We start from the raw sequence: 14,511 nt of genomic DNA, 5'->3' as shown, positions 1-14,511 counted from the left end.
CAGGAAAGGGGCGGAGTGGAGCCCAGACGGGAGGAGGTTTCCTCAGGACATCGAGGGTATAAGCAGCATGAAGATTAAAAATAATCATGGGGGAGAATCATGGGGACTATTAAAATAATCAAAGGGAGATGAAGTGAAGCTGGCACCAGAATAAAGAAATGAGAGCCATAAACCCGCCAATGTAAAAGGCATTAACACGCAATTAAAAAACGTTTCCCAAATAAGGGGGATAGGAGGGACTACTCAGTTAATAATCTTGGAATAATTGATTAGCTCTCTGGGGGGAAATTAGATACACATCGTCTATCATACAGCAAAAATAACTCCTGATGGAGTTAAGTCGGGGGGGGGGGGGGGCGGGGGGCGCAGAGAGCAAACTACATATGCACAGAAAGACAATAGAAGTGAGACTATGTCCTGGCCTGGCGGGTGGCGGGGGGGGGGGGGGGGGGGGGGGGGGGGGGGCGGGGCGCGGGAGGGCGGGGTGCTCAGTTGGTGAGAATGTGGTGCTGATGCAACAAGACTGCGATTCAGTCCCTGGCCAGGGCACATGCGAGAATCACCCAGTGAGTGCATGGATGAGTGGAACAACAGACCCATGTTTCTCTCCCTCTCTCACTCTCAAATCAATTTTTTTTTAAAGTGAGACTATATCAATTCACTGGAAGGGGGAGCAGACTTTCTAGGCTTAAAAGGCACAAGGTAAATCCCAATAGGGAAGATGGATTTGTTAGTTCATACGAAACAAAAAACTGCAGGTTAAGAAAAAAAGGTGAAAAAAAAGAAAAAAGAAAAAAAGGTGAAATTTGCCCAGCCGCTGTGGCTCAGTGGTTGAACATCGGCCTATGAACCAAGAGGTTACGGTCCGATTCCTGGTACGTGCCCAGGTTTCAGGCTTGATCCCTAACGTGCAGCACGCAGGAGGCAGCTGTTTCAATGATTCTCTCTCATCACTGATCTCTCTCTCTCTCTCTCTCTCTCTCTCACTCTTCCTCTCTGAAATCAATAAAAAAATATATTTTTTTAAAAAGTGAAATTAAAAGTAGTCAGTTAATTGGGAGATGAGTCCAGCCAAGTGCAATATACAAAGGGTTGGTATCTTTCATGTGTGAAAGTTCTTTTTTTTTTTTTAAATATATTTTATTGATTTTTTACAGAGAGGAAGGGAGAGAGATAGATAGTTAGAAACATCGATGGGAGAGAAACATCGACCAGCTGCCTCCTGCACATCTCCCACGGGGGGATGTGCCCGCAACCCAGGTACATGCCCTTGACCGGAATCGAACCCGGGACCTTTCAGTCCGCAGGCCAACGCTCTATCCACTGAGCCAAACCGGTCCTGGCATGTGTGAAAGTTCTTACAAAGACACTGGCATTACAGGACGACAATAAACAGACAATACAGTGAAGGAAACAATTAAGTGAGGACATCATGTTATGATCAGAGAAGTCATACACTATTTTTTAATGATTAAATTAGGATGGTTTTCCTTGTCCTTTTTTTTTTTTAAGAAATGCCAAATACTGTTGGGGATGAAATAGGCTTGTCATGCATGGTGGTAGAGTATAGATTTTTTTTTTCTAGTTTTTTTTTTATTTTATTTTAAGAAAAATGATTTTAACTATAATAATGTTACATGCAATAAACAATATCTCAAGAAAAATGATTTTAAATATGGCAATGTTGCATGCAATAAACACCAATCATTCAAGAAAAATGAATTATATATAATAATATTACATGCTATAAACATTATTATTTTAAGAATAAAAGGATTTTAAGCTTAATAGTATTACCAAAACTGTACTAACATAGTATGATATCACAAAAGTTATAAGAAATATTAAAAATCTGCAAATAACAGGATTATTTCTTTTATATTCTAGAATATTTTCTCCCCCTCTGGCTCTATTTTTTGTCATCAGTTTATGTTGTTCATTGTATTCCACAAATGAGTGAGGTCATATGATATTTATCTTTCTCCAACTGGCTTATTTCGCTTAGCATGATGCTTTTAAAGTCTATCTTGTTGCATATGAGTATTGCTACTCCAGCTTTTGTTTGTTACCATTTTCATGGAAAATTTTTTTCTGTCCCTTCACTTTCATCCTATGTGTCTTTTGTTTTGAGGTGGGTCTCTTGTAGACAGCATATAGTTGGGTCATGTTTTTGTATCCATTCAGTTACCCTATACCTTTTGATTGGAGCATTTAATCCATTTACATTTAGGGTTATTATTGAGAGGTACTTATTTATAGCCATTTTAGTTCTGTATGACTAGGTTTCTCTCTCTGTTTCTTCTTCTCAGCAATCCCTTACAGCAATCCCTTTAGCATTTCCTGTAAAGCTGGCTTGGTGGTGATGAACTCCTTTAGCCTTTTTTGGTCTGGGAGTTATCTGACCGTCTATTTTGAATGATAGCCTTGCTGAATATAATAATCGTGGTTTCAAATCCTTGCTTTCCATTACCTTGAGTACTTCATACCATTCCCTTCTGGCCTGTAGAGTTTCTGATGAGAAATCAGGTGTCAGCCTTATGGGAATCCTTTGTAGGTAACAGTTTTCTTTTCTCTTGCGGTCTTTAAGATTCTCTCTTTGTCTTTAATTTTTGGCATTTTTATTATGATGTGTCTGGGTGTGGGTCTGTTTGGGTTCTTCTTGTTTGGGGTTCTCTGTGCCTCCTGAACTTGTGTGACTTTTTCCTTTACCAGGTTAGGGAAGTTTTCTATCATTATTTCTTCAAACGCCTTCTCTATCCCTTTCTTCCTTGCTGTCTCTTCTGGCACACCTACTATTCTAATATTGTTGCATTTCACATTGTCCCACAGCTCCCTTAAGCTATCCTCCTGTTTTTTAATTGTTTTTTCTTTTTGGTTCTCTAATTTAGTGATATTTTCAACTCTGTCTTCTAATTCACTGATTTGATCCTCTGCTTCCCCTAATCTGCTGTGTATTCCTTCCAATGTGTTCTTTATTTGTGTTATGTCATTCTTTATCTCAGACTATTTTTTTCAGAGTTACTATATCTTTTTTCATACTGTAGAGCATTTTTAACATTATTACTCTGAACTCTGATTCAGATAAATTTCTTATCTCTGCTTTACTTATCTTTTCTTCTAGTTCTTTCATTTGGGGGTTGTTTCTTTGTTTCCTCATTTTGGTTGTCTGTTTTGGTTTGTGACTATGTATTAGGTAGATCCTCTATACCTCTCAATCTCTAGAGCAGGACAGTGTTAAAGGTTGTTTCTGTCTAATTGGATCAGGCTAAGACTCAAAGCCTCCAGAAACCACTTCTGTCTACAGACTAATAGGATTCTGACTTGAATTGCCCCCAGGCAAACATCCTCAGGTGTGGGGAGAGATTTTTCAACAGGGTGGGGCAGTTGCTTCTGCCTGGAAGCTAATAGTTACTTTTAATCTCTTAAGTGGCCTCAGGGCAAGGTGTTTTCCAAGAGGGTGTGTCGATTGTCTTCCCCCCAGGCAAGGCAGATGTCTGTGTGGGAAAGATGTCCTCCTTTGTGTGAGGGAATGGCTCAGACCAGGAAACTTGAGGTGTCTGCCCTCTGAGCTCTATCCCCAGAGTCCCCACTTCTGGGTACTGCTCTCACACTTCACCCTCCCTCTGCCAGAGCACAAAATGGGTGGCTCCACAGTGTATTTAGTGTGTTGGCCCTTTAAGAGGGTGCCTGAATTTCCAGCCATCTCTCCCTCTCAGACAGCACCCCACTGCTTTTCACAGCTAGATGTTATGTGGGCACCCTCCTCAGTTTGGTGCTCAGCTGCTGGAGAGCCCAGCTCCGGGATTAGATCCCAAAGTTCTCAGTGGCACCCCCACCCCTACAGCTGAGATATCTCTCTGGGACTCCAGTTGCCATCTGTGGGTGCCCGACCAGCCCTTTTGCACCTCCGTCCCTCATACCAGTCTCTATGCAGACTCTAACTTCAGTCCTTGGGGATCAGGGTTCTCTCCTGTGAGTTTTCTGTTGATTATTCAGGAAGACTTTCCATATTTCAGTTGTACTTCCAGCTTGTTCCTGGGAGCATGTCCATGCAGCATCCTCCTACTCTGCCACCATTTTTAATCCAACCCCTGCCCCATTTCTATTATTTTTTTCAGTAGAGCATAGATTTGCACAGGATGTTATCAGGGAGCTTTAAAACACAGAGGCCTTAAGTCAGTGGTTCTCAACCTTCCTACTGCCACGACCTTTTAATACAGTTCCTCATGTTGTGGTGACCCCCAACCATAAAATTATTATTATTATTATTATTATTATTATTATTATTTAAAACATACTTGTCACTCTGACCGGTTTGGCTCAGTGGATAGAGCATTGGCCTGCGGACTCAAGGGGCCCAGGTTCGATTCCGGTCGAGGGCATGTACCTTGGTTGCGGGCACATCCCCAGTGGGGAGTGTGCAGGAGGCAGCTGATTGGTGTTTCTCTCTCATCGATGTTTCTGACTCTCTGTCCCTCTCCCTTCCTCTCTGTAAAAAATCAATAAAATATATTTTTTTAAAAAAAACAAAAAAAACACTTGTCTTTATTATGAAATGATAAAACTTGGATTCTATCACCTATATAAATCATAAAATTATTTTTGTTGCTACTTCATAACTGTAATTTTGATACTGTTATGAATCATAATGTAAATATCTGATATGCAGGATGTATTTTCATTGTTACAAATTAAACATAATTAAAGCATAGTGATTAATCACAAAAAATATATAATTATATATGTGTTTTCTTTTTAAAAAAATATATTTTATTGATTTTTTACAAAGAGGAAGAGAGAGAGATAGAGAATTAGAAACATTGATTAGCTGCCTCCTACTGGGGATGTGCCTGCAACCAAGGTACATGCATTTTGACCGGAATCGAACCTGGGACCCTTCAGTCCTCAGGCTGACGCTCTATCCACTGAGCCAAACCGGTTAGGGAATATATGTGTTTTCTGATGGTCTTAGGCCACCCCCGTGAAAGGGTCATTCGACCCCCAGAGGGGTCGTGACCCACAGGTTGAGATCCCTGCCGTAAGTGATGGCCTAATCATTAGGGAAATGCAAATGGGAACCTTAGTGAGAAAGCACTTCACACCAATCCGAAGGCCACTATCCAATTAAAATACAGTTAGTGCCCAGGCCAGAATGGCTCCCTGGTTGGAGACTCCACCTTTGGATCAAAGGGTCTCAGGATTGATACCCAGTCAAGGGCATATGACTCAGCTGTGGGCTGATGCCCAGGTCCCATCAGGTGCGTGCAGGTGAAAGTCAATTGATCCTCTCCCTCCCTATAACTCTTTCTAAAAATTAATGAAAAAAATATACTCCCCTGATATTTTTTTTAAAAAGAGGTAAATTCTGACACATACTCAGGACACGATGCTACATGAAATCAGCCAGGCTAAAGAGACAAATTCTATAGAATTGCACTTAATGAGGTGGTCAAATTCACAGGGACAGAAACTGGAATGTTAGCATCCAGAGACTGGGGGGAGAGGGAAGGCAGAGTTAGGATGTTTAATGGGTACAGAGGTTCAGTTTAGCAAAATGAAAAAAAGAGAAATGAGACACCCAAGATGGCAGCATAGGTAAACACCGGAGTTTGCTGCCTCGAACAACCACTTCAAAAATACAACTAAAAGACGGAACGGACATCACCCAGAACCACTGGAAGGCTGGCTGAGTGGAAATTCTACAACTAGAAGGAAAGAGAAAAGCATACCCAGACTCAGAGGAGGCGCAGTGCGGAAGTAAAATACTAAGGTGCGCAGTGCATGCGGAGCGGGCTGGCAGCTGAGGGCATGGTTGTCGTTTTCAATCGGGAGGGAGTCTCAGGCTCTGAGCTCCAGTTCCGGGCAAGTCTCTAGGAACCCAGATTCATACAGGAGAAGTGGGACTGTCTGGCATCGGTCAGAACCCTAGGGCAGCTTTCTCTCAAAGGGGCTTGCAACGATTACCGGGACACTGAGAAGCAGAGCCTCTGAGGACAAGACTGAGAGCAGCCATAACTGCTAACCCCGCTCTGTTGATCCCGTGGGACCTGCCCCGCCCAAGCCCTGCAGGGAGGCTTTTGCTGGATAGCCTCAGGCAAAGGCTAGATTAGCACCTCCCTAGAGATCCAGGAGCCAGGAAGCCCAGAGGTCAGAGTGGGACCATCCAGTTTGCAGCTCCCTGGAAACATAAAGGACACACTCAGGGGGCAGACTCAGTGAGCACCAAAGCCCCATTGAAGCAAGTCTTGCCCCAGAGGGGTGTCTCCAGCACAGAAGTTCTCCCACTGCAGACACAGCTGATTCTCACAGCCAATTGGCCTGGAGGTCAATTCCTCCCAGTGATAACTACAACAATCAAGGCTTAACTACAACAAGACTGTGCACAGAGCCCACAAGGGGGTGCACCAAGAGTGTCTACCTCAGGTAATTGGGACACTTAGCACAGAAAGGCACTCTATCGACACAGCAAAGCATAAAAAATGCCGAGACAAAGAAACAGGACACAAATGACAGAAATGGAGGAAAGCAAACTGTAGGATATAGAGTTCAAAACCACACTTTTAAGGTCTTTAAAGAATTGTCTAGAAGCCACCGATAAATTTAGTAAGGCCCTCGAAAAGACTGGTGAGACTGCTGATAAATGTATTGAAATCTTCAAGAAATCTAGTGAGACCCTCGATGTTGTGATAAACAACCAACTAGAAATTAAGCATACACTGACTGAAATAAAGAATATTATACAGACTCCCAACAGCAGACCAGAGGATCGCAAGAATCAAGTCAAAGATTTGAAATACGAAGAAGCAAAAAACACCCAACAGGAAAAGCAAAAGGAAAAAAGAATACAAAAATACGAAGATAGTGTAAGGAGCCTCTGGGACAGCTTCAAGTGTACCAACATCCGAATTATAGGGGTGCCAGAAGAAGAGCAAGAGCAAGATATTGAAAACCTATTTGAAGATATAATGACAGAAAACTTCCCCTACCTGGTCAAAGAATTAGGCTTCCAAGTCCAGGAAGCGCATAGAACCCCAAACAAAGGAATCCAAAGAGGACCACACCAAGACACATCATCATTAAAATGCCAAGAGCAAAAGACAACGAGAGAATCCTAAAAGCAGCAAAAGAAAGAAAATCAGTTACCTACAAGGGAGTACCCATACGAATGTCAGCTGATTTCTCAACAGAAACTTTGCAGGCCAGAAGGGAGTGGCAAGAAATATTCAAAGTGATGAGTACCAAGAACCTACAACCAAGGCTACTTTATCCAGCAAAGCTATCATTCAGAAGTGAAGGTCAGATAAAGAGCTTCACAGATAAGAAAAAGTTAAAGGAGTTCATCACCACCAAACCAGTATTATATGAAATGCTGAAAGGTATCCTTTAAGAAGAGGAAGAAGAAGAAAAAGGTAAAGATACAAATTGTGAACAACAAACATGCATCTATCAACAAGTGAATCTAAGAATCAAGTGAATAAATAATCTGATGAACAGTATGAACTGGTGATTGTAATAGAATCAGGGATATAGAAAGGGAATGGACTGACTATTCTTGGGGCGGGGGAAAGGATGTGGGGGTGAGTGAAGAGATTAGACAATAATCGTGCACCTATGGGTGAGGACAGTGGGTGGGGAGTGAGGGCAGAGGGTGGGGTGGGAACTGGGTGGAGGGGAGTTATGGTGGGAAAAAAGAGGAACCAATGTGATAATCTGAACAATAAAGATTTAATTTTAAAAAAAATAAATAAATAAAAGAAAAGAAAAGAAAAAGAAAAAGAAAAAAGAGAGATGGAGCCTTACGGAGGAATGAATATGTACTCTGGGTTGAGCACCAACCTAGAAACCAGGAGGTCACGGTTTGATTTAGGGTACGGGAACCAGCCTGGGTTGCAGGCGCCATCCCTAATGTGGGGCATGCAGGAGAGAGCCAATCAATGATTCTCTTACCATTAATGTTTCTCTCTCTCTCTCACTATCTCTCTCTCTCTGCATTATCTTTCCTTTCTGAGGATATTATTTTTAAAAATATATAAATGAAATTTATAATGATGATAAAAATAAATAAATTAACAACCATGTCCAGTTTCTAAGTGGTTGGAGCATCAGCCCACGGATCAAAAGGTTGAGGGTTCAAATTCCGTTCAAAGGCACATACCTCCATGGTGGATTTGACCCCCAGCTTCCAGGCAGGGTATGTGTGGGAGGCAACCAATCTCTCTCTCTCTCTCTCTCTCTCTCTCTCTCTCTCTCTTCCTCCAACTTTCTCTTAGCCTCTCTCTCGCTCTCCCAAATCTCCCTAAAAATCAATGGAAAAAATTCCTCTGGAGAGGATTAACAAACAAAAACTTAAAAATTAAATAAAATAACCAAATGGGCCGAAACCGGTTTGGCTCAGTGGATAGAGCATCGGCCTGCGGACTGAAAGGTCCCAGGTTCGATTCCGGTCAAGGACATGTACCTGGGTTGTGGGCACATCCCCAGTAGGAGATGTGCAGGAGGCAGCTGATCGATGTTTCTCTTTCTTTTTTTTTTTTTTTAATATATTTTATTGATATTTTACAGAGAGGAAGGGAGAGAGATAGAGAGTCAGAAACATCGATGAGAGAGAAACATCGATCAGCTGCCTCCTGCACATCTCCCACTGGGGATGTGCCCGCAACCCAGGTACATGCCCTTGACCGGAATCGAACCTGGGACCTTTCAGTCCGCAGGCCGACGCTCCATCCACTGAGCCAAACCGGTTTCGGCGGATGTTTCTCTTTCATCGATGTTTCTGACTCTCTCTCTCTCTCCCTTCCTCTCTGTAAAAAATCAATAAAATATATTTTAAAAAATAAATAAATAAAATAAAATAACCAAATGGTCCAGAAGTGCACTTCTGGGTATATACACACAGAAATGGAAACAGGGTCCTGAAGAGATATTTGGGCATCTGTGTTCACAACATGTCAGATGGAAGCAGCCACTGAGGAATGTGCCTGGAGAGATGAATGGATAAGAAGCAAAATGGAGCCTAGACATATACTATGGAATACTGTTCAGCTTTAAAAAAAGGAAGGAAATTCTCACACGTGCTCCCAACATGGATGATGACCTTTGAAGATATAATGTCTCATGTTATCAGCCAGGCCCAAAAAGGCAAGTTTTGTAGAATTCCACTTTAATGAGATGGTCAAACTCACAGAGACAGAAAGTGGAAAGTTGGTGTCCAGGGACTTGGGGGAGAAGGAAGGGAGAGTTCGGGTGTTACATGGGTTCAGAGGTTCCATTTAGCAAGATGGAAACCAGGGAGGGAGCCTTATGGAGGGATGACCATGTGCTGCAGCCCCCAAAGAAGAGAAGGTGGAGGACAATGAGCCACTGCGTCTGACCCCTCTGTCCCCTGGGCAGGAGACCTAGAGGACCTCTCATCTCACCAAGCAAAACTAAGGCCAGGAGACGCAGTGCCACACACTCCGGGTCCTAACAGACAAGTGCCGGGACCCATATGGAATCAGAGTTGTGCTCCACCCTGGGGGTGGTGGGGAGGGGAAGGGACAAGAACAGGGAGAGTGAGATGTGGGTGACCCCTCCCACAAGGTCACAGCACCTGATCCTTGTCTTGCTCCTGACTTGGGCTGTGCCCTCTTGAACTGTCAGAGCCTTGGCTTCTTCCCCTTGGCCCAGAGACAGGTACGATTGTTGGGTGACTCTGGGGCACTCAGTGGCCTGGCACAGGGAGAACTGAGCAGAGGATGGGGCTCACCCTCTGAACTCAGAGCCCCCTCCTGTTGATTCGGTCCCGAGAGAGCTCCGGGATTCTAGAAGCCGGTCAGTCCAGAGAAGATCGGATTAAGTAGGGTGGGATCAGTGTGTGCACCTGACTCCTGGTGCCCTGAGTTTCTGAAAACCAATCTAGAGAAGATGTCATCAAGTACAGTAGTATTCATTGGCTTACCGAGTTAATCTGCTTGGAGGCGGGGCTTTCCGCCAGTATAAGAGCTGAGGGCACCCGGTCTTGGCTTCCAGACACCAGAGCCCAGGAGAGCAGGACCATGTCGGCTCCCGGGGGAAGTGAAGCAGCTCGAGCTCCAACCCTCCTGAGGGCCACGGCACCGAGCTGGTTTCCTCCCGGCCATCTGCAAGCTCAGGAGGCCCAGCTGGATGCCTCCTGCCCTGCCCCAATCCTGGTGCCTCTCCCTCCCTGCCAGGGACCCTGCCATCAACCTGTTGGCCCCGGCGGCCTGCTCCCGGTGCCCCCCACATACAGCTGGGCCCCCAAATACCTCCTCACCCAGCCAGCGTCTGTGAGGAGAGGCCGGGCCCCCCGCACCGGGCTACCCACCCCCCAGGAGCTGTGTGACCTGCTGCGGGGAGCAGACAAGGTTGCCGTGAAGTCAGCCAGCCTGCCCCAGGCTGCCCAGCAGCGGGCCCCGAAGCCCCGCTCCATCCAACTCTCAGCCACCAGAGACAAGAGGAGGATGGCCCGCGTCCCCATGCCCTGCCTGGGTGAAGGTGCCAAGAGGCGCCTCCTGGCCAGCAGCAGCAGGACCAGCAGCAGCCGCCCGCCTTCCAAAAACCAGGGGCTGGGCAGCCAGCTCCCAGAGGCACCTGCCCCATCGGGTCAGGCGTCCATGGCCACCGGCCCCGTGCCCCCAAAGCGCGTGGCCCGCGGCCCACCTGTGCAGACTTTTCAGAAGCCGGTTGCTCCAAGAGAGTGTGGGGGCAAAGTGCCCGCCATCACCCCTCAACCCTGTCTCAGCCTCTTTAGGGACGAGGGTCTCAAGTTCTGCTCCTCCACCCAGGATGCCACAGGGAAGGAGCTGAAGGAGGAGAAGGCGGCCGACCACCAGAGGCCCAGCAAGAGGATGGACCCGCAAGTGGCCGCCAGCACCTTCCACAAGATGCAGGGCCTGGAACCCGGCCCTGGAGCCGGTCTCCACAAGACCCGGGACAGAGGGGCTGTGTCCCAGGAGGAGGTGCCGCGGGGCAAGTTGGCCGCCCAGACCAGCTTCCCGCTCCAGCGCCCGGACAGCCCCCACGGGGAGGATCCCGTGCCAGGGGCCACCCTGTACCAGCGCCTCCAGGAGCACCTGCTCACCCAGGCCCAGCTCAAGGAGAACGGCTACCCCTTTGCGCACCCCACACGGCCGGGGGGCGCTGTCCTCTTCACCGCCCAGGAGAAGCCGCCCCAAGACGCCTCCTGCAGGCTGTGCTGCCGCTGTGGCACCCAGTACCTCGTGGCCCCCTCGGGCCGCTGTGTGCGCCAGGAAGAATGTCACTACCACTGGGGGCGGCTGCGCCCTACTCCAGCGGCTGGGGGCTGGCAGGTTCAGTACACGTGCTGCTCGGCCCCCATCGGCTCCCCTGGCTGCCAGGTGGCCCGGCAGCACGTGCAGGACGGCCGCCAGCAGGACCTGCAGGGCTTCGTGCACACCTCGGACAAAGAGCTGCCCCCAGGGGCTCACCCCGGCATCTACGCCCTGGACTGTGAGATGTGCTACACCACCTCTGGCCTGGAGCTGACCCGCGTCAGCGTGGTGGACAGCGCCCTGCGGCTGGTGTACGACACCTTCGTCAGGCCGGACCGCGACATCGTCGACTACAACACCAGGTTTTCCGGAGTCACCGCGGCTCACCTGGCCCACACCAGCACCTCCATCCGCGACGTCCAGGCCGCCTTGCTGACGCTCTTCAATGCCCACACCATCCTCATCGGACACAGCCTGCAGAGCGACCTGCTGGCCTTGAAGCTCATCCACGGCACCGTGCTGGACACATCTGTGCTCTTCCCGCACCGCCGCGGCCTCCCCTACAAGCGCTCCCTTCGCAACCTCGCCGCTCACTACCTCGGACACGTCATCCAGGACCGCGTGGATGGCCACAGCTCCAGCGAGGACGCCAGCGCCTGCATGCGCCTGGTCCTCTGGAAGATGGGACAACACGCCCAGGCTCAGCGCTGACCGACGCCCAGCGTGTTGTGGACAGGACTAGGACTTTGGAAAGTGCTTTGTGATCACATAGATCTCTTGCCCCACATGTCTAACAATAAAGGAATGGTTCAGGAAACTATACTACATCTCTTGTGTGATTTGTCATCATGTTATCTCCTGTACGACCGCCATGGCTCTGGGTATCATTGGATCCAGGAACCTGCCTGGGTTGCCTGCTCTACCCCCAAAGTGGGGCATGCACGAGCCAGCCGATCAATGATTCTCTCAGCATTGATGTTTCTCTCTCTCTCTCTCTCTCTCTCTCTCACTGCCTTCCTCTCTAAGATGTAATTTTAATATATATATTTTAATATCATAATGATGATAAAATCTAATTAAACTTAACAGCCCTGTCCAGTTATCTCAATGGTTGGAGCATCAGCCCACGGGTCAAAGGGTGGAGGGTTCCATTTCCGTTCAAGTGCACATACCTCGGTGGTGCTTTTGACCCCCAGCTTCCAGGCAGGGTGTGTGAGGGAGGCAACTCTCTGTCTCTGTCACTCTGTCTCTCTCTCTCTCTCTCTCTCTGTCTACCTCCCCCCTCTCCTTTCCCCTCTGAGATATTCTTTTAATAGTAGTAGCCCCGTGCACGAAATCCCTGTACATTCTGTTCATTAACAGAAATGTTGCTGTTTGCCCTTTCTCTATAATAGAAGTGTGAGAGATGAAGAAATAAGTAAACTGTATATGAAAATATTCTATAAATTTGTTAATAAGTAAACAGTAACAAACTAACATAACAACAGAGGCATGATATAAAAACGACAAAAACATGATACGAAAACAACAGTGATGCAAACAATGACTGATAAAGTGATTCAACTTGTTCTAAAATCTCCATGTACACCGTGTTAAGAGTGAAAACACTTTCAGAGTGCTCAACTAATTTCCCTTGTGCTGAAGTATTGAGAACTTTAACTTGAACGTCACATGCTCTTCCAACTCGGGAGAAAGCAACATGTAACTGACCATGGGCGAAAACGGGTTCAGGTAGGAATATGCCTACTCTGTCTAGAGTTTGTCCTGGTGATTTATTAATAGTCATCACACATGCTGGCATCACAGGAAACCGTCGTTGAATCAATTTCAATGGGAGGCCAGTGTCAGATGGGAAATCAGAACAACCTCTCCCTCTGCAGATCCTGTTAATACTTCAACTTTGATAATGCCAGGTCATAATCTTTTGATAATAAATCTGGAACCATGACAAAGACCCCATTTACTATGAAGATTTCTCAACAGCATGATGACTGCACCCACTTTCAATTTTCATTTGTGACACTGCATTCCCAAAGGAGTCATACTATTAAGAAATTCGATGGGAACATTTTCCTTTTCAGTATCATCTGTGGAATCAGTGGAATCATCACTCAAATATGTGTGGAAATCTCCATCGAGTATACCCACAATTTCTTCATTTACTTTTTGAACGTGCTCATTTTTTGGACAAAGAATTGCACGTTTAGATATCTTTTTAATACCATCTATAGATATAGTCTTTCCAAAGGTAGCTTCAATAATAGATCCGTTATAAATCATTTCTCAGGGGATTTCAAAAATATCCATTCCTAAATGAAAACTGCTATCAAGTTTGCCATTTCCAAGTAAGTTTGACACACCATCCACTATCAGCAGAATCCTCTGAACTCATATCTGTTGTAAGAGACAACTTTCTGAGACATCCCCAAACATCGCAGAACTGTAAACTCGCTTGTACTATGGCCGATCCCATAGCATGCAGTACAATACTGAGACATTGTCGAAAATCCCCTCCAAGAAGGAGAACTTTCCCACCAAAGACAACATTCAAATTTCTCTGTCATCAGTGATGCAGCAGCACAAGTCCCACTGATAATATCAAAGGGAGTCATAAAGTTTTCTGTCGGACTATCAGTGTACATCTATACATTAAAAAATAAATGTATCTTTCATCATCATATACTGTGTTGTTGTCGCTGGAATGAATTTCATTATTTCTTCAAGGTTCTTCACATACGTGCACCTTAAGAGATATCAAGTAGGCGTAACATGTTCTCCAAGAATCAGGGTTGGCACGCAGAAGAATTTTGAGTCAGAGATTTTGCTTGTTTTGTCACGCACTCACAAAAACTGTTTTATCCTATATCATGGAAACCCTGGCTGTAACGTCATGACAGAGGCTCAAACAAGCGGAAGGAAGTCAGTCCTACAGGGGTCATGTTGGAAAGGGCTGCCCCCTCCTCGAGCCGTTTCCTGGGAGCGTGAGGTTAGAGGCAGGGACCGGCCCTTGGAGTATGGTGGCATATCTTTATCAAGTTTTAATACACGATATTAGAGGTCATGGTAGTACTGTTTTACCCACAGCATCTATAGGAATTGCTGCAAATTTACTTCTCTGTGGAAGCACCTTTCATTTTCACCATCAATTACCCATTCCTCTAAGAGAAACTGCAATTTCTAGACTCGATATAAACAGTGAAGTTGCTAAAACTCTTAAGAAGGCCCAACTTCTCATTATTGATGAATGCACCATGGCATCCAGTCATGCTATACACGCCAT

General features: G+C 46.2%; 1 protein-coding gene across 1 annotated transcript; it reads left to right on the top strand.

Annotated features, from left to right (window-relative positions):
- Positions 1–9,089: 9,089 nt before the first annotated feature.
- On the top strand, positions 9,090–11,942 carry LOC139012925 (RNA exonuclease 1 homolog). The gene is given in 3 exon segments (XM_070419125.1): positions 9,090–9,138; positions 9,326–9,445; positions 10,282–11,942. Coding segments are annotated over 3 exon segments (1,830 nt in total).
- Positions 11,943–14,511: the final 2,569 nt, after the last annotated feature.

Source organism: Myotis yumanensis, unplaced genomic scaffold, assembly GCF_028538775.1.
Source record: "Myotis yumanensis isolate MYYU_CA2020_CCGP unplaced genomic scaffold, mMyoYum1.0.hap1 SCAF_6, whole genome shotgun sequence".
NCBI classification, from domain to species: Eukaryota; Metazoa; Chordata; class Mammalia; order Chiroptera; family Vespertilionidae; genus Myotis; species Myotis yumanensis.
The sequence above is the reverse complement of the archived record's forward strand: the minus strand, read 5'-3'. Positions and strand labels throughout refer to the sequence as shown.